The 24,848-nt window shown below is 46.7% G+C and overlaps 2 protein-coding genes across 2 annotated transcripts; one reads left to right on the top strand and one right to left on the bottom strand.

The window, feature by feature from the left end:
- Window positions 1-11,267: 11,267 nt before the first annotated feature.
- Window positions 11,268-16,477, top strand: THRSP (thyroid hormone responsive). Its single transcript, XM_032295912.1, has 2 exons — window positions 11,268-11,776; window positions 15,798-16,477. Exon 1 carries the CDS (start codon window positions 11,305-11,307, stop codon window positions 11,755-11,757), a length of 453 nt encoding a protein of 150 aa, XP_032151803.1. The 5' UTR covers window positions 11,268-11,304; the 3' UTR covers window positions 11,758-11,776; window positions 15,798-16,477.
- A 1,778-nt stretch (window positions 16,478-18,255) lies between these two features.
- Window positions 18,256-24,059, bottom strand: NDUFC2 (NADH:ubiquinone oxidoreductase subunit C2). The gene is made up of 3 exons (XM_032295913.1): window positions 23,752-24,059; window positions 21,434-21,580; window positions 18,256-18,437 (listed from the first exon to the last, which is right to left on the bottom strand). The coding sequence occupies exons 1-3, from the start codon at window positions 23,918-23,920 to the stop codon at window positions 18,388-18,390; spliced, it is 366 nt and encodes a 121-aa protein (XP_032151804.1). The 5' UTR covers window positions 23,921-24,059; the 3' UTR covers window positions 18,256-18,387.
- Window positions 24,060-24,848: the final 789 nt, after the last annotated feature.

The raw sequence follows: 24,848 nt of genomic DNA, 5'->3' as shown, positions 1-24,848 counted from the left end.
GACTGGGGCCAGCTGCGGCAGCTATGGCTCCTCCTGGGATGTGATGGTAACTAGGCCTGCAGCACTGGTGGGGCTGCTCAGGGCTCTCTGGGGTCCGCTCTCTGCTCCCGCTACCCAAATTTTGTATTTTTTATAGAGACAGGGTTTCACCATGTTGTGAAGGCTGGTCTTGAACTCCTGGACTCAAGTGATCCACCGGCCTCAGCCTTCCAAAGTGTTGGGATTATAGGCATGAACCACTATGCCAGTTAGTTGTACTTTTTTTTTTTTTTGAGACAGAATCTCACTCTGTTGCCTAGGCTGGAGTTCAGTGATACAATCTGAGCTCACTGCAACCTCTGCCTCCCCGGTTCAAGTGATTCTCTTGCCTCAGCCCCCCGAGTAGCTGAGATTACAGGCACGTGCCATCATGCCAGGCTAATTTTTGTATTTTTAGTAGAGATGGAGTTTCACCTGTTGGCCCGGCTAGTTTCGAACTCCTGACCTCAAGTGATCTGCCCACCTTGGCCTCGCAAAGTGCTGGGATTACAGGCATGAGCCACTGTGCTGGCCAGTTGTATCTTTTTTTTTTTTTTTTTTTTTTTGAGACGGAGTTTCGCTCTTGTTACCCAGGCTGAAGTGCAATGGCGCGATCTCGGCTCACCGCAACCTCCGTCTCCTGGGTTCAGGCAATTCTCCTGCCTCAGCCTCCTGAGTAGCTGGGATTACAGGCACGCGCCACCATGCCCAGCTAATTTTTTGTATTTTTAGTAGAGACGGGGTTTCACCATGTTGACCAGGATGGTCTCGATCTCTTGACCTCGTGATCCACCCGCCTCGGCCTCCCAAAGTGCTGGGATTACAGGCTTGAGCCACCGCGCCTGGCCTGGCCAGTTGTATCTTTAAGGAGAATATTTTGTGATCAGTAACACTTGGTCTTCCCTCTGCCTGGATAGCAGATCTTCCAAAAGCTGAGAATGTTCAGGTGTTAGCACAGCTGTCTCTTCTTCCTGGGTATAATAACCATGTTTGGAATTGGGCCTCTTTAGGGGATCTTGTTGAAATGCAGTTTCCAATTCAGTAGGTTCTGGCTGGGGCCTGAGAATCTACGTTCCTGATGAACTCTGGGGTAAATCAATGGATGGGGCTGGTCTGCTGATCACAGTGAATAGTAAGATTTGTTATTCTTCTTCTTCTTCTTTTTTTTTTTTTTCAGACAGAGTCTCACACTGTTGCCCAGCACTTTGCGAGGCCAAGGTGGGAAGAGTCTCGCTCTGTTGCCCAGGCTGGAGTGCAGTGGTCCAATCTCAGCTCACTGCAACCTCCACCTTCCGGGTTGAAGTGATTCTCCTGCCCTCCGGAGTACCTGGGATTACAGGTGCCTGCCACCATGCCCGGGGATAATTTTTGTATTTTTGGTTAGAGACGGGGTTTTGCCATGTTGGCTAGGCTGGTCTCGAACTCCTGACCTCAGGTGATTCACCTGCCTTGGCCTCCCAAAGTGCTAGGAGTATAGGCATAAGCCACCGTGCCCAGCCTCTTCTATTCTTTTTTTTTTTTTTTTTTTTCTGAGTCTTCCTCTGTCGCCCAGGCTGGAGTGCAGTGGCACAATCTCAGCTCATTGTAACCTCTACCAAGTTCAAGTAATCGATTTTCCTGCCTCAACCTTCCAAGTAGCTGGGATTACAGACGTCCACCACGCCCAGCTAATTTTTTTTTTTTGTATTTTTAGTAGAGATGGGGGGGTTTCACCATGTTGACCAGGCTGATTTTGAATTCCTGACCTCAAGTGATCCGCCCACCTCCACTTTCCAAAGTGCTGGGTATAAGCCACTGCACCTGGCCTCATTACCTTATTTTCTTCCTAGTGCATGTCACAATGTGATGTTAGCCATATTGATCTGTGCGTATGTTTGTCATGGCTCTCTCCCAACTAGTTATACACTACCTTGAGTGCAGGGACTGTGCCTATCTCACATTGTGTTATATCCTGAGGCCCAGCAGAGTGAGTGCACATAGTGGGCTCCCAATGCAGGAACTCCCCTGAGGGGCAGAACAGGGGGCTGAAGCACACAACAGGAGCTGAGTGCCTGGGGGCAGGAGTATGGCAGATCATGAAGATAAACCTCCTGAATATTTTTTCTTTTTTTTCTTAAGAGACAAAGTCTCACACTGTCGCCCAGGCTGAGTGCAGTGACCCGATCATAGCTCACAGCAGCCTCAACCTCCCAAGCTCAAGTGATCCTCTCACTCCAGCCTCCCAAGTAGCTGGGACTATAGGCATGTGCCGTCACGCCCGGCTAATTTTGTTTATTTTTTGTAGAAAGGAGATCTTGCCTATATTGCCCAGGCTGGTCTCAAACTCCTGGGCTCAAGTAGTCCTCCTGCCTCAGTTTTCCAAAGTACTTGGATTATAGGTGTGAGCCACTGCACCCAGCTAGCTCCTGATGCATTAAAAATTTTTACATATATATATTACATATTTGTAATATGTTTGTGTGTGTGTGTGTGTATTTTTTTTTTTAAGAGATAAGGTCTCACTATGTTGCCCAGGCTAGTCTTGAACTCCTGGGCTCAAGCAGTCCTCCTGCCTGGGCCTTCCAAAGTCTCAGATTGCAGGCATGAGCCATGGCACCTGGCTGGCTCCTGATACTTGACCCTAGTAGTTCTGAACTGGTCTGACAAGGGAAAGAAAAACAGCCTGGAGCCCATAGATATCAGGTGATATGTGTGTATATAAAAATCATTTTTTAGGCCAGGTGCCAGGGTGGCTCATGCCTGTAATCCCAGCACTTTGGGAGGCTAAGGCAGGTGGATCACCTGAGCTCAGGAGTTCAAGACCAGCCTGGCCAACATGGCAAAATCCCATCTCTACTAAAAATACAAAATTTAGCCGAGCATGGTGGCAAACGCCTGCAATCCCAGCTACTCAGGAGGCTGAGGCATGAGAATCACTTGAACCCCGGAGGCAGAGGTTGCAGTAAGCCAAGATTGCACCACTGCACTCCAGCCTGGGCAACAGAGTAAGACTCTGTCTCAAGAAAAAAAAAAAAAAGATACTTTATTGGTTACAGTTACAAAATTGCCTCCCAGGCAGGAGAATTGCTTGAGCTCAAGAGTTCAAGATCAGCCTGGACAACATGGTGAAACCCCTTATCTACAAAACATACAAAAAATTAGCTGGGAGTGGTGGTGGATGCCTGTAGTCCCAGCTACTTAGAAGGCTGAGGTGGGAGAATCACTTGAACCCAGGAGGCCGAGGTTGCAGTGAGCTGAGATCACACCACTGCATTCCAGCCTGGGCGACAGAGCAAGACTCCATCTCAAAAAAATGTAAAAAGTCTTTTTTTTTTTTTTTTTTTTAGACAGAGTTTCACTCTTGTTACCCAGGCTGGAGTGCAATGGCACGATCTCAGCTTACCGCAACCTCCACCTCCTGGGTTCAGGCAATTCTCCTGCCTCAGCCTCCTGAGTAGCTGGGATTACAGGCACACGCCACCATGCCCAGCTGAATTTTTGTATTTTTAGTAGAGACGGGGTTTCACCATGTTGACCAGGATGGTCTCAATCTCTTGACCTCGTGATCCACCCGCCTCGGCCTCCCAAAGTGCTAGGATTACAGGCGTGAGCCACCGCGCCCGGCCAAAAAGTCATTTTTTTAAACTGGGAAACTTTTCCCAACCTTGGCTAAATTCATTCTGTAGCTGCCTGGGGTCAAGCCTAGCCAGGGTTGCCTAGGATCTGGCAGCCTCAAGCACCACTTGTTCATCTTGCCCCTTGCACTACATTCACACACTGTGCTTGGCCTGTCTCTTGAGGGCCTTGACCCCAGTCCATCTAGGGCCAGTTCAGTTTGCCCAGCTTGGGGCATCCAGATCATCCAGATACTCTGGGAGTGAGGCCATAGGCAACACTGCCAAGGTCATTCCAGTAAGCGCCTCATTCAGCCTCAGTTTCCCTGCAAGAGGGTGGGAGGGAAGACTTAAGAAACTGAATGAAGCGTGAGGTCTAGTCCAGGCTACTTCCCTTTCCTTCTTTGCTGGAACTTTTCCTTCTTTCCTTCCCTCCTTCCTCCCTTCCTTCCTTCCCTCCCTCCCTCCCTCTTTCCTTCCTTCCTTTCTTCTTTTTTTTTTTTTGAGATAGAGTCTTGCTCTGTCACCCTGGCTGGAGTGCAGTGGTACAATTGGTGCCATCTTGGCTCACTACAACCTTCGCCTCCTGAGTTCAAGCAATCCTCCCACCTCAGCCTCCTCAGTAGCTAGGATTACAGGCGTGCACCACTACACCTAGCTATTTTTTTTTTTTTTTGTATTTTTAGTAGAGATGAAGTTTCACCATGTTGGCCAGGCTGATCTCAAACTCCTGATCTCATGTGATCTGCCTACCTCAGCCTCCCAAAGTGCTGGGATCACAGGCATAAGCTACTGCACCCAGATTTTGCTGGAATTTCCGATCTGCAATGGCCTGAGTGGACCACATAACCTGTCAACCCTTGGATGTGGCATCCTTGAGCAGGAAGAACTAAGTCCCTGTGGAACTACTGTCCCACTATATCCCTTGAAGAGACCCTATGTCTCCCCCTTTCTGCCTCCTACCTCCCTCCACTCCTAGAACTTACCTGCATCTAAGCCTGTCCCCTTAGAAACCAGCAGAGTCCTGGCAGCATTTTATCTGGGCCTTCTGTCTGCCCGAGAGACATGGAGGCAGACTGGGTGCATAGCCTGCTAGCTGGGTGACCCTGGCTGTGTGGCCCAGCCCCTCACTCCCTCTCAGCCCTCCTCATGTGCTCTGTGCTCATTCACTCTCACGGCTCTGTTTTTCACCAAATTATTATACTAATTCATTCATTCTCTCCCTTTTTCACCAACACACTCATGTTCTCCCTTCCTCTTTCTGTCATTCCCTCCGGTTCAAGCCCAGGAATGTGTCTGGGAATAGACTTCCCTCAAATGGGATTAAAATACACGCCCAGCCAGGTGCAGTGGCTCACACCTATAATCCCAGCACTTTGGGAGGTTGAAGCAGGTGGATCATTTGAGGTCAGGAGTTCAAGACTAGTCTGGCCAATATGGTGACACCCGTCTCTACTAAAAATACAAAAATTAGCCAGCCATGGTGGCACGTCGCCTGTAATCCCAGCTACTTGAGAGGCTGAGGTAGGAGGAGAATCACTTGAACCTGGGAGGCAGAGTTGCAGTGAGCTGAGATCATGCCACTGCACTCTAGCCTGGGCAATAGAGTGAGATTCCATTTCAAAAAAAAAAAATTAGCCAGGCATGGTGGTGGGTACCATAATTGCAGCAACTCGGGAGGCTGAGGCACAGAATTGCTTGAACCCAGGAGGCAGAAGATGCAGTGAGCCAAGATCACACCACTGCACTTCAGCCTGGGTGACACAGTGAGACTCTGTCTCAAAAAAACCCAAAAACTAAAAAACAAACATACACACAAACACACGCAGAATAACACAGAAAGGTACAAGGACGCTGCTCTAAGGAGTTTGCTAAAGTCTGACCTGGAGAGGAATTAACCAAGGTTGCACTCTCAGTTATCTAGATGGGGTCAGTGAGGCCCAGGGGGCCCAGGTCTGCTCCAGGCCACTGGGAAAAAGAAGCAGGAGGCAGCTACTCTTGGGGCACCCTGGCCTGTCCACCCCCCCAGAGCCAGTGCTCCCAGCCTTGTCCACGCCTGGAACATCATGTTTTCCAGTTCAGAGTTGGTTACCCTGAGTCTAAGGTCAAAATGCAAGAACTAAGGCAGAGAGTAATGCCCATAGGGACCTGGACCTGGAAACAGGAGTTATGCAATCGGGGTTGGAAAAGCCTTCCTGTAGAAATCTCCAAACCCCTCACTTGACAGCGTGGATGCTGGAGCCCAGGAAGCCTGCTTGCAAGTGGCCTGGAGGCAGCACTGGAACCCAGTTACAGTCTCCAGCCTTGTGGTCTTTGGCTGTGCCCACTGCCCACCAATCCTGGATGTTTGAATACCAGGGAAGCCCCCCACCTTTTTCGATACAGATGGGGTCTTGCTGTGTTGCCCAGGCTGGTCTCAAACTCCTGGCCTCAAGTGATCTTTCCATGCTGGCCTCCAAAGTAGAAACCCCAGTTTCTTGAGGAGAAAAAAATTCAACAACTTTTCCCCCAATAAAGAACAAAAACAAACAAACCAAAAGTGTTATAGGGCTAGAAATGAATTAATCAGTCTAGGTGCAGTGGCTCACGAACTCTGGGAGGCCAAGGTGGGCTGATCACCTGAGGTCAGGAATTTGAGACCAGCTTGACCAACATGGTGAAACCCCATCTCTACTAAAAGTACAAAAATTAGCCAGGTGTGGTGGCACATGCCTGTAACCCCAGCTCCTCGGGAGGCTGAGGCAGGAGAATCACTTGAACCCAGGAGGCAGAGGTTGCAGTGAGCAGAGACCCTGTCTAAAAATTGGGAGGCTGAGGTGGGTGGATCACCAGGTCAGGAGTTTGAGACCAGCCTGACCAACATGGTGAAACCCTGTCTTTTTTTTTTTTTTGAGACAGAGTTTCCCTCTTGGTACCCAGGCTGGAGTGCAATGGCGCGATCTCGGCTCACCGCAACCTCCGCCTCCTGGGTTCAGGCAATTCTCCTGCCTCAGCCTCCTGAGTAGCTGGGATTACAGGCACGCGGCACCATGCCCAGCTGATTTTTTGTATTTTTAGTAGAGACGGGGTTTCACCATGTTGACCAGGATGGTCTCGATCTCTTGACCTCGTGATCCATCCGCCTCGGCCTCCCAAAGTGCTGGGATTATAGGCGTGAGCCACCGCGCCCGGCCTAACCCTGTCTTTTTTAAAAAAACAAAAAAAAGAAAGAAAGAAATGAATTAATCAAATGTTTACCTAAGTAATCTACTAAACTTTTTGTTTTTGAAACCGGGTCCTCCTCTGTCGCGTAGGCTGGAGTGCAGCATCATGATCATGGCTCACTGCAGCCTCCACCTTCTGGGCCCCAGTGATACTCCCACCTCAGCTTCCCAGGTAGCTGGGACCACAGGCACTTGCCACCATGCCTGGCTAGTTTTTTAAAAATTTTTTGTAGAGTTGGGTTTTTGCCATGTTGTCCAGGCTGGTCTCAAACTCCCGGGCTCAAACAATCCACCTACTTTGGCCTCCCAAAGTGCTGGGCTTATAGGCATGAGCCACCATTCCTGGCCAGGTTAAATTATTTAACTTAATATATTAATTTAGAAAAATCACTCTTTTCCATTTGTAGGTTAGGAAACAGTTTTATGCAAATTCTTCACCCTACTGAGTGGCTGAGGTAACGTTGGATTGATACATCTTGCTCATGGTAAAGTAGAGGAAATAATCCTGTGTGATGAAGATTGTCAGGACATGAGTATGGCAAAATCTTTTCTTTCCTGAGTAGTAATTCTAGGAAAAAACCTCACCTTATAGTCAGGCCTGTGAGGTATTTTTGAGCACCTGCCATTATACACAGCTCCTGGGTGGCCACATGTAGCTGTGGCCACATGGGTCCCTTGCCACGACAGAGGCCTCACTTCTGCCTCCCTCCAAGCCAGGGAAGCAATTTTTTTTTTTTTTTTTTTTTTTTTTTTTTGAGGCAGAGTCTTGCTCTGTCACCCAGGCTAGAGTGCAGTGGCTCCATCTCTGCTCACTGCAACTTCTGCCTCCTGTGTTCAAGTGATTCTTCTGCCTCAGCCTCCCAAGTCTACTGGGACTACAGGCATGTGCCACCATGCCCAGCTAATTTTTTTGTATTTTTACTGGAGATGGGGTTTCATCATCTTGGCCAGGCTAGTCTCAAACTCCTGACCTCAAGTGATTCACCCGCCTTGGCCTCTGAAAGTGATGGGATTACAGGCGTGAGCCACCACACCTGGCCTGGAAATCTATTTTTTAAGTTGATGGGATATTATAAACAAAGACCCTAGAATGTACCAAGAAGTGAATCTGGGCTGAGTGCAATGACTCAGGCCTATAATCCACTGTAATGCACTTCGGGAGGCCAAAGTGAGAGGATGGTTTGAGCTCAGGAGTTTGAGACCAGCCTAGGCAATGTAGGGAGACCCTGTCTCTACAAAAATAATCATTTTTAAAACATTAGGGCCAGGTGTGGTGACTGTCATCCCAGCACTTTGGGAGGCCAAAGTGGGTGGATCACTTGAGGTCAGAAGTTCAAGACTAGCCTAGTGAAACCGCATGTCTACTAATAATACAAAAAATTAGCTGGGCATAGTGGCGGGTGCCTGTTATCCCAACTACTCAGGAGGCTGAGGCAAGGCAATTGCTTGAACCCAGGAGGCGGAGGTTGCAGTGAGCCAAGATTGCGCCAGTGCACTCCAGCCTACATGACAGAGCAAGATTCCATCTCAGAAAAAAAAAAAAAAAACAACTAGGCCGGGCACGGTAACTCATGTCTATAATCCTAGCACTTCAGGAGGCGAAGGCGGTTGGATCACGAGGCCAAGACCAGGCTGACCAGTTTGGTGAAACCCCGTCTCTACTAAAGATACGAAAATAGCCAGGCATGGTGGCATGTGCCTGTAATCCCGGCTACTTGTGAGGCTGAAGCAGAAGAATCATTTGAACCTAGGGGCCAGAGATTGCAGTGAACCGATGTCGTGCCACTGCATTCCAGCCTGGGCAACAGACTGAGACTCCATCTCAAAACAAAAACAAAAACAAAACTAGCCAGATGTGGTGGCTGTTTGTGATCCCAGCTACCTTGGAGGTTGAGGTGGGAGAATTGCATGGGCCCAGAAAGTAGAGATTGCGGTGAACTATGAGCATGACATTGCACTCCAGCCTGTGTGACAGAGCCAGACCCTGTCTAAAAAAAAAAAGTAGCAAAACTCATGGTCATCATTCAGTCAATATTTACTGAGCATTTGCAGTGAAGAAATGTAGAATGGCAAGTTCTTGGCATGGAGAAATAAATGAGCGACTCAGGAAGCAGAGTCAGAAGGCAGAAGCCGCTAGAAAGAAGGCAGTACCTGCTTATTTTATTTTATTATTTTATTTTATTATTATTTTTTTTGAGACAGAGTCTTGCTCTTCTGCCCAGATTGGACTGCAGTGACTTAATGGGAAGGGGTTATGGAGAAGTGGATTTTTCTTTTTCTTTTTCTTTTTTTTTTTTTTTTGAGACAGGATCTTGCTCTGTCACCCGGGCGGGAGTGTAGTGGTGTCACCACAGTTCACTGCGGCCTTGACTTCCTGGGCTCAAGCAATCCTCTCACCTCATTCACCTGAGTAACTGAGACTACAGATGTGTGCCATCATGCCCAGCTAATTTTTTTTAATTAATTTTTTTGTAGAGATAGGGTCTCATATGTTGCCCAGGCTGGTCTCAAACTACTGGGCTCAAGTGATCCTCCTGCCTCAGCTTCCCAAATTACTGGGATTACAGGCATGAGCCACCATGCTAGGCTGGGAGGTGGAATTTTGTTCAATCTAAAGATAATCCTTCTCATAGCTCTGGCTATAGTGGGAGGGAGCAGAGGAGTGAATGATTGTCAGTAGGGAGAGTGCAGAGAGGGCTCCTGCCCTGGGGTAGAGGTGAGGGTGGCTTAGGCGAGACAACACTGAGGCCCTTTTCAGCCACAGGTCCCTTCCCTGTGTTCTCTCCTTCCCTCTCCTCCCCTGCCGGCATGGGCAGTATTCAGCAGATTTCACCGGAGGCAGTGGAGGGGGCAGGTACCTAAGCCAGAACTCAAAAGGTCTTATTCTCCACTTGACTCTGCCACTGACTTGTGCAACTTTGGGCCTTTCCCCAGGCCTTCATTTTCTTAAATATCTAAGAAAAAAATATATAGCAAATGCAGTTTGTAAACGATGACAATATGACTATGCAAAAGATTATTATCTTGCAACACTTGTAAAGTGCATTGTAGCTTGTGGAATAACTGGTTAGATTTGGGTGAAGTCTTAGCAATCATCTAGAATCTGCATAGATAATACATTGGGGATTGGGCTTTGTTGTTTACAAAGCATTTTTTTTTCTCTCTTTTGGTCCCAATCACTGGTCTGGATTGATACAAAGCATTTTTATTGGTTTCTCTTATTCAATCCTCACAACACCACCTCAAATTTACAGAGGATATGGATCTGGTTAACCTGTATGACTATGTAACCTCATGTCAGTCCAGAGCACTGTCTGGAGGTGGGTAGATGTGGGCCTGGGCTGGAATCCCAGCTCCAATGGGACCTTGAGCAAGTTACTTTAGCTGTCTCACCTAAATTTCCTCCTTGGCAAAACTAAAATACTTGTGGTTTGTGCCTGTAATTCCAGCACTTTGGGATGCTGACATTGGAGGACTGCTTGAGCCCAAGAGTTCAAAACCAGCCTGGGCAACATAGCAAGACCCCATCTCTACAAAAATTAAATAAATAAAACATTTACAAGAGTTGTGGTGAAGATTAAACGAGATCACTCATGAAGAAGCTCAGTGCAGAACCTGATGTGCGGTAGGTACTCAATAAATGTTAGCCAGCAACAACAAAAATACTCAGCTGGGCATGGTGGCTCACGCCTGTAATTCCAGCACTTTGGGAGGCCGAGGCAGGTAGATCATGAGGTCAGAAGTTCGCGACCAGCCTGACCAACATGGTGAAACCCTGTCTCTACTAAAAATACAAAAATTAGCCGGTTGTGGAGGCATGCACCTGTAATCCCAGCTACTTAGGAGGCTGAGGCAGGAGAATCGCTTGAACCGGGAGGTGGAAGTTGCAGTAAGCCGAGATTGTACCACCGCACTCCAGCCTGGGCAAGAGAGTGAGACTCCGTCTCCAAACAAAAACAAAAAACAAAAAAAAAACCTCAGGTAGGAAATTGCAGGACTGAGCTTCTGACTCCAATTTCAGTGTTCCTTGCCCCACATCAAGCTGTTTCACTTCAAATCCTCTCCATTTCACACTGGAGGCACCCCAGTTTGAAGTAGTGAGCTGTGCATTGGAAGGCTGCCCTAAGCAGGCAGCAAAGAGGCAGATTGGTCTCCAGTGACCTGAAATAATTCTTTATTGCCCTGGGGTCCAGTGTACCAGTTGCCAAAGTGAAAAGATTCCTTCCAACTGGCCCAGCAAGCTGCCAGAGGAAGAGCTGGGCTCTTGCTGGGGCAGTCATGCAGAGCTGGGATGACAAGCAGAAGGCTGGCAGATCTATCCCTGGGCAGATGGATCACCTGATACAGACGTTGGGGACTGAGCCCTGGGATTGGCCAAAACAGGGCTGTGTTGGCTCAACAGCTGGGCGTTGGCATCCTGTCAATCTGCCAAGAGCCTAGAAATAGTGCAGGGACAGTCTGCTGGGCTCAGTGTGTCAGAAGAAGCAACCATGCAGGTGCTAACCAAGCGTTACGCCAAGAACAGCCTGCTGTCTGTCATGGACCGGTACTCAGCTGAGGTGCGCAACATGGAGCAGGTGGTAATGATCCCCAGCCTTCTTCGGGACGCACAGCTGAGTGGGCATGGGGGCCCAGCCAAGGCCAGGGCCTCTGATCTCTACACCTACTTCACCATGCTCAAGGCCATTCGCATGGATGTGGACCATGGGCTGCTGCCACGGGAAGAGTGGCAGGCCAAGGTGGCAAGCGGTGAAGCCGAGGAGGCTGAGAATGGAACCGCAGAGACAAAGGAAGTTGCGGATGAGAGTGCCTCAGGAGAGCTGGGGCTGGAAGCCCAGTTCCACCTGCACTTCTCCAGCCTTCATCACATCCTCACATACCTCACTGAGAAAGCCCAGGAGGTGACAAGGAAATACCAGGAAATGACAGGACAGGTCCAGTAGACCTGGGACACTAGGGAAGGTAATTGTGGCTATGCTGGTGGGTGTCAAAGTCTACCAAGGGACATTCCAGAAGAGGAGAGGGGGCAGTGGTGCAACCCAGTGGGAGAGGAACAGCCTGGTTCTCAGATAGAGCCACTCGAGTCAGGGTATTGGGAGTAGTATTGTAGTATTGTAGTATTGTAGTAGTATTGTAGTATTGTAGTCCCAATACTACAACCGCGGGAGGCCTAAGACTGCATTACTATCCTTCTGATCTCAAATTGGCAATTGCAATGAAGTGATATGGAGACAGAAGAAAAGTGGCCTGTGAGTGCATACCTCATATGCACATATATGTGTTTGTGCATGTGTGCTTATTAGTATGTGAATGCTTGCAGATGTGTGAACTGAATGAGTGTGTTCTCACCACTGACTTCGTTAGGAATTTGATTAAAGCGGGGCTGGGTGCGGTGGCTCATGCCTGTAATCCCAGCACTTTTGGAGGCTGAGGCAGGTGGATCACCAAGGTCAGGAGTTCGAGACCAGCTTGGCCAACATGGTGAAACCCCGGCTCTACTAAAAAATACAAAAATTAGCCGGGTGTGGTGGTGGGCACCTTTAATCCCAGCTACTTGGGAGGCTAAGGCAGGAGAAGCACTTGAACCCAGGCGGCGGAGTTTGCAGTGAGCAGTGATCACAACATTATACTCTAGCCCAGGAGACAGAGCAAGGTTCTGTCTCAAAAAAAAAAGAATTTGATTAAAGCTATGGACTCTTTCCCCCAAGTTCAGGTAGACAGGCAGATAACTGTACATATAATTTCAGGGGATATCCCATCCACCAAGGCCTGTCCATGAATCCTAAGAATTCCTGATGTCATGTAATAGTAATAGTCTCCATTGAAGCATGTAGTAAGTGCCAGCACAACCTCTAAGTGCTTGACATAGAATTTTTCAATCTTCACTATAATCTTAAAAAGATAGGTTTTTTAATTTCCATTTTTCAATTTTCCCCAAAGATGAAGTCTCGCTCTGTTGCCTAGGCTGTACAGTGGTGCAATCTTGACTACCTGCAACCTCCACTTCCTGGGTTCAAGTGATTCTTGTGCCTCAGTCTCCTGAGTAGCTGAGATTACAGGCATGTGCCACAACGCCCAGCTAGTGTTTGTATTTTTAGTAGAGGTGGGGTTTCACCATGTTAGCGAGACTGGTCTTGAACTCCTGACCTCAAGTGATCTGCCCACCTTGGCCTCCCAAAGTGCTGGGATTACATGTGTGAGCCACATGACTGGCCAGGTTTTATTATTTCCATTTTATAAATGAAGAAACTTACCCAAGGCATGTGTATTGATTTAAGTGAACACTGTGAATTCCGTGTGTGTAATAGTGATTCCCGGCCGGGCGCGGTGGCTCACGCCTGTAATCCCAGCACTTTGGGAGGCTGAGGCGGGTGGATCACGAGGTCAAGAGATGGAGACCATCCTGGTCAACATGGTGAAACCCCGTCTCTACTAAAAATACAAAAAATCAGCTGGGCATGGTGGCGCGTGCCTGTAATCCCAGCTACTCAGGAGGCTGAGGCAGGAGAATTGCCTGAACCCAGGAGGCGGAGGTTGCGGTGAGCCGAGATCGCGCCATTGCACTCCAGCCTGGGTAACAAGTGCGAAACTCCGTCTCAAAAAAAAAAAAAAAAAAAAAAAAAGTGATTCCCAACATTTTTTCAAGTCACAGAACATGGAAGATTATATGGCACATGGGAATACATAGGTGAGGTTGCTTGCATTACTCCTACAACAGGCTGGGGGTACTCTGACCATACCAGGTTGGAACCCACCAAACAGGAAGCCGAGGGACCACCATCTTGGCACTATAATTCATTCCAGGCACACCCAAGTATGCAGGCATGCCTGTTGGGAAGCCCTGTTGTATGTACATGTGAATATGTGTTGCAGTCTGAGCCTACATAACTATGCACAGAGGGGCTGTGGTGGTGACTGTGGATAAACAGCAAGCTAAACAAGCAGGTGGTGGCAGAGGGTAGGAGGTGGGAAGGGGCCCAGGCATGGTCACAACTAGGTCACTCGGTCACTAATGGATAAAGACTAGCATTTTTTTTTTTTTTTTTTTTTTTTGAGACAGAGTCTTATTCTGTCACCAGGCTAGAGTGCAGGGGGTGTGATCTTGGCTCACTGCAACCTCTGCCTCCCAGGTTCAAGCAATTCTGCCTTAGCCTCCCTAGTAGCTGGGACTACAGATGCATGCCACCACACTCATCTAGTTTTTTGTATATTAGTAGAGACAGGGTTTCACCATGTTGTCCAGGATGGTCTCGATCTCCTGACCTTGGGATCCACCTGCCTCAGCCTCCCAAAGTGCCGGGATTACAGGCATGAGCCACTGTGCCTGGCCAATACTAGTATGAATAGAAATCGGACCATAGCACCTGCCAGTTTAGATTCTGTGTCACCTGCCAGCCCTGCTTCCAGAAATTAGCCTCATCCATTGTAAACAACATCCATGTCCATTGCTATCTCAAAACTACCTGATGCAGCTATGTAGGACAAGATTCTCATCCCCGCTTTACTTCAATTTACTAAGGAAATTGAAGCCCGAGAGGTGAAGTGACTCACCCAAAGTCACTCAGTAAGGAGACAAAAGAGAGACCAGCCTCAACTTTGAGCTGAGTGTGTTCTTTCCAACATACTCACTGTCTGCCATATTGTGTTACCTTCATAATCTGTGTTAAGGCTGCTCTGTAATTATGGGGAATAAACATGGACCCCCAAACACAGAACCTATGGAGAGCTCTACTCCAGGCATTTTCTGTTTTCCCTTCTCCCACTTCAAACCCAAATTGTCAACCTGGACCCTGCCTCCCTTTCCCCTTGAGGCTCCCCGAGGTTCTTCACAGAGGTTCTTCTTGAATTAGACTGGGCTGTGTCAACAGCTCTGGGTTCACATTCTGATTCTATCAATAACGAGCTCTGGGACCTTGGGCAAGCTACTTCACTTCTCTGGATTTCAGCCTCCTCACTCAATAACAGTGGTAGTAAAACTTAAAACTGGCATTTGAATAGTTTTAAGATCACTTTGCATATCCATTACCTAATGGAATTATCATTCCCTTTTGCAGATGAAAAAACAGGAGGCCTGAGAAGTAAAATGAGTCCAAGGTTACTCAGTAAATGGCAGAGCCAAGATGTAAACTCTGGTCTAAAAGAATCACCTAATTCTTTTCCTCTACAGTGGTAGATTTTCTGTGTTCCTTAGAGCCTTAGACTTTTGCAGAGTGGGCACAAAGTGGGAACTGGGCATGGCAGAGTGGGTAGAAACCCCGCTCTTTGACTCACCAAATAGCTTCAAAGACCATGGCAGCAATTCTACATCATAATGTTTCAACACACCCTAACCTGATTTTCATTCAGGGGCAGGGTGGTATAGCAACAGTTAAAAATCTGGGCTCTTGTCCTGGCCCTTCCATTGACTTCTGTATTATCCTTCACAACTTTTTTTTTTGTGTGTGTTTTTTTGAAACAGAGTCTTGCTTTGTTGCCCAGGCTGGAGTGCAGTGGCACAGTCTCAGCTCACTGCAACCTCTGCCTTCCCGGATTCAAGCAAGTCTCCTGCCTCAGCCTCCCGAGTAGCTGGTGTTACAGGCACACACCACTATGCCCAGCTAGTTTGTACTTTAAGTAGAGACAGGGTTTCACCATGTTAGCCAGGCTGGTCTTGAACTCCTGACCTTGTGATCCACCTCCCTCAGCCTCCCAAAGTGCTGGAATTACAGGCAAGAGTCACCATATCCTGCCCTAGACAACTTATCTTACCTTTCTGCATCTCAGTTTCCCTGTTAATAAAATACAGCAGAGAAATCAAATGAGTTATTTCAGCTCTGACAACCTAGGATTCTCCTTACAGTGCTGAGGCACTGCCAGTTTTCTGACAGCAACACCAGCATTGAGATTTTTCATTGCTCTTCCTGCTTCAGTGGGCATGTGACAGTATCTTAGTTGTTTGAATTGATACTGACTTGGCTTTTTAAAAATTTTCTGCACTCCACAGATCCCTTCACATGATAGAAGGCAGACTCTGTGATGAGGCCAGTGGAGCAGTTCACTAGCCGATGATGAGAACAGAAAAGCCTAGACCTGCAGCCAGAAGTGAAGATGGCTCAGTTCTCCGGGATGATTCTCTTATCTCCTTCTGAGCACCAATTCCTGGACTCCAGTCACTGGCTCACCTTTAGTCTGTTGCTATTCACTGCTCCCCTCACTCCTCTTACCAGCTTGGCGGGGTGACAAGTGGTTCAAGAGGGACTAGACAGTTACCTGCCCAGTGTGGTATGGTAGGAAGAACGTAGGTGTTGGCATGTGACCAAAATTCACATCCCTCCTCATGGCAGTCATTCAGTATGTGCACTTGGGCAAGTTATTTAACCCAATGGAGCCTAAATTCCCTCATCTATAAAATGGGGATATTATCTACCTCACAAGCTTGTGAAAATTAAACATGATGAATCAAAAGCACTTGGCATGTGAGGGCTAATAAAATAGCCTGATTTTTTTTCTCCCCCGCTCCCCTATGTATTTGCTCTAACCCTTGCTTTTTACTCACCAGAGCTGAGAGGTAGCAGAGTCTCTTGGGATGAATGCTTCACCTCTTGTACTTGCCAAACACTGATAAGGCCAAGGACAAGTGAACTATAAACCTATTTATTGCAGCAATAAAAAACAAAATCTTGTTTATTTGTACATGTTTATTATTTCTAAAGCACTTTCTCCAACCTAATTTCAGGTTTTATAAGTGGTACTCACGAAGAGAGAGATGAAATTCATCTAATTTTGCCCAGAAACCATCTGCTTATATTTATATGGCCAACTAATTTGAAATCACATATAAAGAAAAATACTTTATCTCCAAAACTTAATATGATTATAAATTCTAAGCTAGAAAACAAAAACTTTTTGGATCAGTACTTTTTTTTTTTTTTAGATGGAGTTTTGCTCTTGTTAGCCAGGCTGCAGTGCAATGGCACAATCTCGGCCCACTGCAACCTCCGCCTCCTGGGCTCAAGCAATTCTCTGGCCTCAGCCTCTCAAGTAGCTGGGACTACAGGCGCACGCCACCATGCCCAGCTAATTTTTGTATTTTTTGTAGAGACGGGGTTTCACCATGTTGACCAGGATGGTCTCAATCGCTTGACCTTGTGATCCACCTGCCTCGGCCTCCCAAAGTGCTGGGATTATAGGCGTGAGCCACCGCGCCTGGCCCGTACTTTGTTTTTTTTTGACAGGTCTCTGTCACCCAGGCTGCTGTAGTGTTGCCCAGGCTGCAGTGAACTGCAACACAATCACAGTTAATTGCATCCTCAAACTCCACCTCAGCCTGAGTAGCTCAGACTATAGGCATGTGCCACCATGCCCGGCTAATTTTTGTATTTTATGTAGAGACAATATTTTGCCATGTTGCCCACGTTGGTCTTGATCTCTTGGGCTCAAGCAATCTACTCTGCCTCAGCCTCTCAAAGTGCTGGGATTGCAGGCATGAGCCATTGCATCAAGCCAGGACAAGCATTTGATAAGCCATAAAAAGTAACCTCATTCCAGTTAGGTGCAGTCCTTGCTTCTAATTGCACCAAGCTCCACTGTAGACAGTGTTAGCTCCTGAGTCCACTTTTTCCAGGATAATCCATCTAGGAGCAAAGACACCTTTGCAGCATAAGATTTCTATTTTCCTTTTCTGAAGTCTCCTCCTTATTTATTTATTTATTTTTTGAGACAGAGTCTCACTTTGTCACCCAGGCTGGAGTGTAGAGGCACAATCTCAGCTCACTGCAACCTCCACCTCCTGGGTTCAAGCTATTCTTCTGCCTCAGACTCCCAAGTACCTAGGACTACGGGTGCCCACCACCATGCCCGGATAATTTTTGTATTTTTAGGAGAGATGGAGTTTCAACATATTGGCCAGGCTGGTCTCGAATTTCTGACCTCATGATCCACCTGCCTTGGCCTCCCAAATGCTGTGATTACAGGCGTGAGCCACTGAGCCTGGCCAAGTGTCCTCCTTCTAAACCATCTTCTATATCATTACAGACAGAGCTCAGAAATACAAACAACACTGTATGATTTAATATCTATAGGATGAAGTCAAAATTATTTTGCATGAGTCACAGAATTCTCTGTAATCTGTCTCACTCTAAATTCACTTTGCAGTAGGACAGAAGCAGGGAAGCCTTTTCTGAAAGGGTCACATATTAATTAGGCTTTGCCAGCCATAGGTCTCTATCACTACTCAATTCTGCTCTTATAGCATGGCAGTCACCATAAACAGCATATAAACAAATGAACATGGCTGTTTCAGTAAGACTTTATTGGCAACGGGCCAGATTTGGCCCATAGGCTGTAGTCCGCTAACTCTAAATTAGAACTCAACCTCATTTTAAAATCTTTCAGATGGATGAATGGAAACTGACCATTCTCTGATGAATTGTTTTTCTTACAACAATAAAGAGTCAGAGTACTCATGGTAACTATTTTAATTACAAGGTGTCAACATACAGATTAGCATAAACTTCAACTGTCATTGGAAACATGTTCCATCAAATTCAGATACAGCAGTTATCAGTGAAACTGGAGCAAGCATTTTGAAGACTTCAACGTACTGGATGGAATTTTTCAAAAAGTTCACCATACGTTTTCTTCTCTAAAAAAGGAAAGATCATAAAAGACATATTTTTATTTTTATTTTTTTATTTAATATATATATTTTTGAGACAGGGTTTCACCATGTTGGTCAGACAGGGTCGAACTCCTGACCTCAGGTAATCCACCTGCCTCGGCCTCCCAAAGTGCTGGGATTACAGGCGTGAGCCACCGCGCCCGGCCCAAAGGATATATTTTTTAATTGTTTTAAAAATTGTATTACCTAAAGGAAAATTAACACTCAGTAATCTTACTGATTGAAATCCTGCTATGGTCTGAATGTTCATGTCCTCCCAAAGTTCGTAAGTTGAAATGTAACCCCTAAGGCAATGATATTAAGAGGCTGGGACTTTGGGATGTGATTAGGTCATGAAGGCTATGTTCTCATGAATGGGATCAGTGCCCTTATAAAAGAGACTTAGGGGAGCTTGTTTGCCTTTTCTACCATGTGAGGACACAGCAAGAGAGCATCATCTATGAAACACAAAGTGGGCCCTCAGCAGACACTGACTGTGCTGGCACCCTGATCTTGGACTTCCCAGCCTCCAGAATTGTAAGCAATAAATTTCTATTATTTATATATTACCCAGTCTATTCTACAATTATATAGGTAGCAGGAAAAAAAATTAATTTTTAAAAGTTACCCAGTCTATGCATTTGGTTATAGGCCAAATGGACTAAGACAAACCCTTAAGAATTTCCTTATTTTCTTGTCCTCAACTATGGCTTGGCAATCACTGAAAGATTTTCTTTCATCGAATGAAGAATAACTTTGGAGGAATCTGTGATGACAACTAGACAGCTGCTAAGAAGGACCAGGTGCTGCCAGGAGTATCTTGAATGAAGAGGTGAAGGAAGAAATAAACACAGAGAGGCATGCGTCAGCTAGGAGAGGCCAGCAGCCAATGTGGTCAAGCTATCCGGGTTCCCACTGTCTGTGCATGAGGCTCTTGGCACAACTGCCAAGTCTGCAGCTCAGAAACAGAATGAAGCCTGCAGTTATACACACTCCTGCAGACACAGGGAACTTGTGGAACTATCTCTAGGCAAAAAGCCAGAGGTCTGGGACTGAAGACTGCTCAGCCACGGGGTCTCATTCCTACTAATCAATATATCCAAGATGACTTCCAGTTCTAACACTTAACAGTTCTGAGAATTATGCATTCCTGATACATCCACTATTCACAGTTTTGTGCTCGTCTTTAAGCTCTTCTTTGGCAAAAAAAAAAAAAAAAGCCATATCTTTCTGATCTACCATAAATATCACATATGTGACTGATGCCTGTGGAATATTAAAGAGTAATGAAAATTTTAGAGCTAAATAAGACTTTAGAGATCATTCAGTCTAATGAAATTTAAATGTTATTTATATCACACATTTACATTAATCAAAAAATCATTTTTTTTTTTTTTTTTAAGACAGGGTCTCTTGCTTGGTCACCTATGCTGGAATGCAGTGGGGTGATTGCGGCTCATGGCAGCCTTGACCTCCCAGGCTCAAGTAATTTTCCTGCCACAGCCTCCCAAGTAGCTGGCACTACCACACCCAACTAGTTTTTAACATTTTTTTTTGGAGAGATGAGGTCTCACTATGTTGGTGAGGCTAGGGAAAATCTATTTATACATTTACAAGTCCAAATTTTTTCTATACTCATTCATTTACACATTTAATATGGATGTGTGTGCCAAACTGCTGGGGAGACAAAAAAAACCTGTCCTAGTAAATTAAACTGCCAACTTACAAAGACTCATATATGTATACATCTGTGTCATATGTGTGTAAAACACAGGTGAGAAAAGTCATATTACAATTATTAATAGATTCATAGCAGGATAGAGATACAGCATGCTGAGGGAATGCCTGACTCTAGCTGGGTGAAGGCTTCACTGAGATAATAAAAGCAGAAATTTGCTAGGTAGATGGGGTGGCAACAGGGGCAAGAGGAAGAACGTAGCAGGAAGAAGGTGTAACATGTACAAAGCAATACAGGACAGGCTCAGGACAAAGCACTTCACCAGGCAAATGATGAGGGATGAGAAAGTGTTCCATACGGTTCAGATCCACTATTATGCATAAGTGCCTGCTATGTGTAGGCTCTGTGCGAGAGGCTGGGGAAATAAAGGCAAAGCTACAGCCCATGAAGAACACAGACATGTGTATATCATATGGTAGACAGGGATGTGGGTAAAGTGTTTCTACCAGAGGACAGGCAATTAGTGAAGCCAGAGGAAATAAGCCATCTAAGGAGCCTGAATTTTATCCACTAGGCAATGGATGACTATTTTAAACAGATGTGATCAGATTTGCTGTCACTGGAAATAAGACCAAAGCAAGAAGTGAGTTAAGAGGCAAGTGCGACAATCCAAGCAAGAGATTATCAAGGCCTGAACCAGGGTAGTGGTATTGGGAGGGGAGAGTTCAAAGTTGAGAAATATTTAGGAAGCAGAACTGATAAGACATGATGACTAATGGGAAGTGAAAGAGGAAGACTTGATGATTCACAGGCTTCTGGCTTGAGCATCCAGGTGGACAGCAATGCCACTCCCTGAAGCAGGACAGAGGAGCAGGAGGTTTGGGAAGGCAGAGGGGACATGAATTTTGTTGCTGTCCAAAGGACACAGAGGAAGTCAGGCAGAAAGTGGATATATTAATTCAAGAGAATTTTGGTCTATAGACTAAGAAGTGGAAGTCAACAGAATTTAGAAGTTACCTAAAGCCATAGACATGAATAAGAGTAACCAGGGAAAATAATAATACAGTAAACACAGATTCTCTACAATTAACTTGAAATACCTTTTTCTTTTCTTTTCTCTCTTTTTTTTTTTTAAATAAAGATGGGGCTTCACCATGTTGGTCAGGCTGGTCTTGAACTCCTGACCTCAGGTGATCCGCCCGCCTTGGCCTCCAAAGTGTTTGGATTACAGGCATAAGCCACCATGCCTGGCCTCTTTTTTTTTTTTTTTTTTTTTTCATAACATAGAGTATGAGAGAAATACCTTTTTCTTCAGGAAAATCCTCTGGATGTAATTTTATATACTCAAACATGTCACGATCCCTCACAGCACATACGTAGTCATGACGTTTTACAAGAAAATATCCAGCAAAATAAAAGGCTGTAATATATAGAAGCTGGCGATGCAAACCTGAAATTCAAATGATAAATTCCGAAGAAAGCAAAAATTAGTCAATGTATTAAGAGTTACATTTTTGGCTGGATGCAGTGGCTCACACCTGTAACCCCAGCACTTTGGGAGGCTGAGGCAGGCAGATCATCTGAGGTCAGGAGTTTGAGACCAGCCTGGCCAACATGGTGAAACCCCGTCTCTACTAAAAATACAAAAATTAGCCGGGAGTGGTGGCAGGCATCTGTAGTCCCAGCTACTCGGGAGGCTGAGGCAGGGGAATCACTAGAACCCAGGAGGCAGTGGTTGCAGTGAGCCAAGATTGTGCCACTGCACTCCAGCCAAGGCAACAGAGCAAGACTCCTTCTCAAAAGAAAAAAAAAAAAGTTACATTTTTACATTTCAGATACATAATCTGTTGTTATAGCATTACTTTTTTTTTTTTTTTTTTTTTGAGACAGAGTCTCACTCTGTTACCCAGGCTGGAGTGCAGGGCTGTGATTTTGGCTCACTGCAACCTCTGCCTCCCGGGTTCAAGGGATTGTTCTGCCTCAGCCTCTTGAGTAGCTGGGATTACAGGCACTCACCACCACACCCGGCTGTTTTTTCTATTTTTAGTAGACACAGGGTTTCACCATGTTTACCAGGGTGGTCTCGCCTTCCTCGGCCTCCCCAAGTGCTGGCACTACAGGTGTGAGCCACTGTGCCCGGCCTGTTATGGCATTTCTTTAAAAAAAAGGGGAGGGGGCGGTACTAAGGTGATTGTTATCAGAATAGTCAGTCTCTGATAGGAGGCCTGTGACATATTACTAAGTACAATACACTTATTTAGAGCCTCCTATTCAAACTGTGGTCCTCAGACCACCAGCAGCAATGTTTGAGAGCTTGATAATAACATCAAGCTCCTCCCCAGATCTCATGAATCAGAATCCGCATTTTTTTTTTTTTTTTTTAATTTTTGAGGCAGGGTCTCACTCTGTTGCCCAGGCTGGAATGCAATGGTGCAATGTCGGCTCACTGCAACCTCTGCCTTCCAGGCTCCTGCCTCAGCCTCCCTCAGCCTGGGACCACAGGAGTGCACCACCAGGCCCAGCTAACTTTTTTTTTTTGTAGAGATGGGCTTTTGCCCTGTTGCCCAGGATGGTATCGAACTCTTGAGCTCAAGCGATCCACCCGCCACGGCCTCCCAAAGCGCTGGGATTACAGGTGTGAGCCACTGCGCCTGGCCCAGAATCCAAATTTTAACAAGACTCCTATGCTATTCATATGCACATTAACTTTGAGAAGCACTGGTTTCCAATATCCACTTAGAGGTCTAAAAAAAAAAAACAAAAAACTCTGCTACTTAATAGCCACATGACCTTGGGTAAGCTGCTGTTGATCTGTTAGGCTCAGTTTCCTCGTCATGAATAATACATCCCTATAAGGTGTTTTAAGGCCTAAATGCTATCAATAATGCCCATAGTGTGAGTGGTGCATGACATGGAGTCATGGCTCATTTGTGCACACAGCACAACACGAACTGAAGAGAGTAGTCCCAGGTCCTTCACAGACTCAGTTCCTGCTTCACTGTGTCATACGGTAATTGCCCCCATAAACTGCATACCTCGACATACCTCAGCTTTCCGTTCAAACTGCTCTCTGTAACCCTAATGTGACAGGCAAGCAGTCCAAACCAACGCCATTTTGGCCCCTGCATCATTTTAAGAAAAACTAAGACTTGTAATAAGTAACTAAGTTCTGTAATTTCCACATTACTCAGACAATGTGTAAACTAACGCCTATCTTGACTTCTGTGAACCACTTAAGTAACAATAGGAATGTCCAAAGCCCCTCACCCTAACCCCCGCCAGGACTTGACACCCTCCTTTCGGGGCCACGGGTTGGGGAGACGCGAGTGCTCCGTGGCCGCAGACAATAAAGACCCTGTAATTTAGCCTAGTCTTTGTCTCAGTGGTGATTTCGCGCTCCCTCCGTTACAACTGCACCTAAGTTTCTTCACGTGCCAAGTAACACTCTGGCTCTGCTCGATTCTGAAGAGCTAACCAGGCACGGACAGCCTGAGAAGGCGAGCTGGGGCCAAGTAAGCAAAAAGGCACCAAAAAGCAGAGCACCTCAGGGGGGAGTAGGGCAGGGCCGGTCTGCAGCTTTGCGACCCCCCTCCCAGCCGATTCCGCCAGCGCAGCCCTCACCCGACTTCAGGATCGGCCTCCGGTAGATGTAGTTGTCAAGCAGGCCGGAGCAGTAGCCCAAGAAGCCTAAGTAGAGGATACGCGGGTCGGTCAGGTTAGGCGGGGGCAGGCTCCGGGACTCATCCGGCAGAAACCTTAAAGGCTCTCGTTTCTGCCGCGTATATAACATGGTGACGCAGTTCTCACTTGAGGCCTAGCGTTAGACCACGAACTACAAGGGAAACCAGCACGACCACGGCGCGGGCCTACGCAGTCACCTTTGTCCTCTGCGCGCCGGCCTCAAGGTCCCGGCGCAGCGCGGTGCAGCGCCCAAACACTTCCCGGCGCGTATGCTACCGCCGGAACCCGGCATGCAAAGTTCCGCGCTACTAGGTGTCACTTACTCGGTCGCCAGCGCGAATTCGCCTGTGGGAGTGGGCTTCGCGAGTCTGGTAACGCGGAGTCGAGGAGTACGCCAGACTAGCCAAAGTGGGCGTAGACTGTAAGACACTGATTTTCTTTTCGCAGAACTTCCCCACCCAGAATTGCCTATCCCTCCCCTGCCCTTTGTGCATAGGTTTATCTTTTTATCCAACATCCAGAAATGGGCATGATGCATAGTTTTGAGAAACGTAATTAACTGAAGTTCCATAGAAGCTAGCTTTCGTTTTCTGAGGATTCAGTCGTTCATTCGCACAGACACACCCTCCAAAGCCTAAAATTAAAGTCTGGTCAGCAACGAATTTAGAGAAGCCCAGGACTAGATCATTTTAGTCTATTCTTGAAATTCAGATTCGGAGGCAGCACCCTAAAATGTTTCACCTCTGAGTCTTCAGGTCCTGGCACATGGTTGAGGGAGGAGGTGTTCCCTAAAGGTTTTAGTAATGAGGCCGGGTGCGGCTGCTCAGCCATGTAATCCCAGCACTTTGGGAGGCCAAGGCCGACGGATCACCTGAAGGTCAGGAGTTCTAAGACCCAGCTTAGCCAACATGGTGAAATCCCATCTCTACGAAAAATACAAAAACTTAGCCGGTCGTGGTGGCGTGTGCCTGTAGTCCCAGCTACTCCAGAGGCTGAGGCAGAAGAGTCGACTACTCGGTGCAAGGTTCTTTGAACTG

The sequence above is a fragment of the Sapajus apella genome, unplaced genomic scaffold, assembly GCF_009761245.1.
Source record: "Sapajus apella isolate SASKATOON/1434 unplaced genomic scaffold, GSC_monkey_1.0 scaffold34, whole genome shotgun sequence".
NCBI lineage: Eukaryota > Metazoa > Chordata > Mammalia > Primates > Cebidae > Sapajus > Sapajus apella.
Note: the sequence above shows the minus strand (reverse complement) of the source record. Positions and strands in the feature narration are given on the sequence as shown.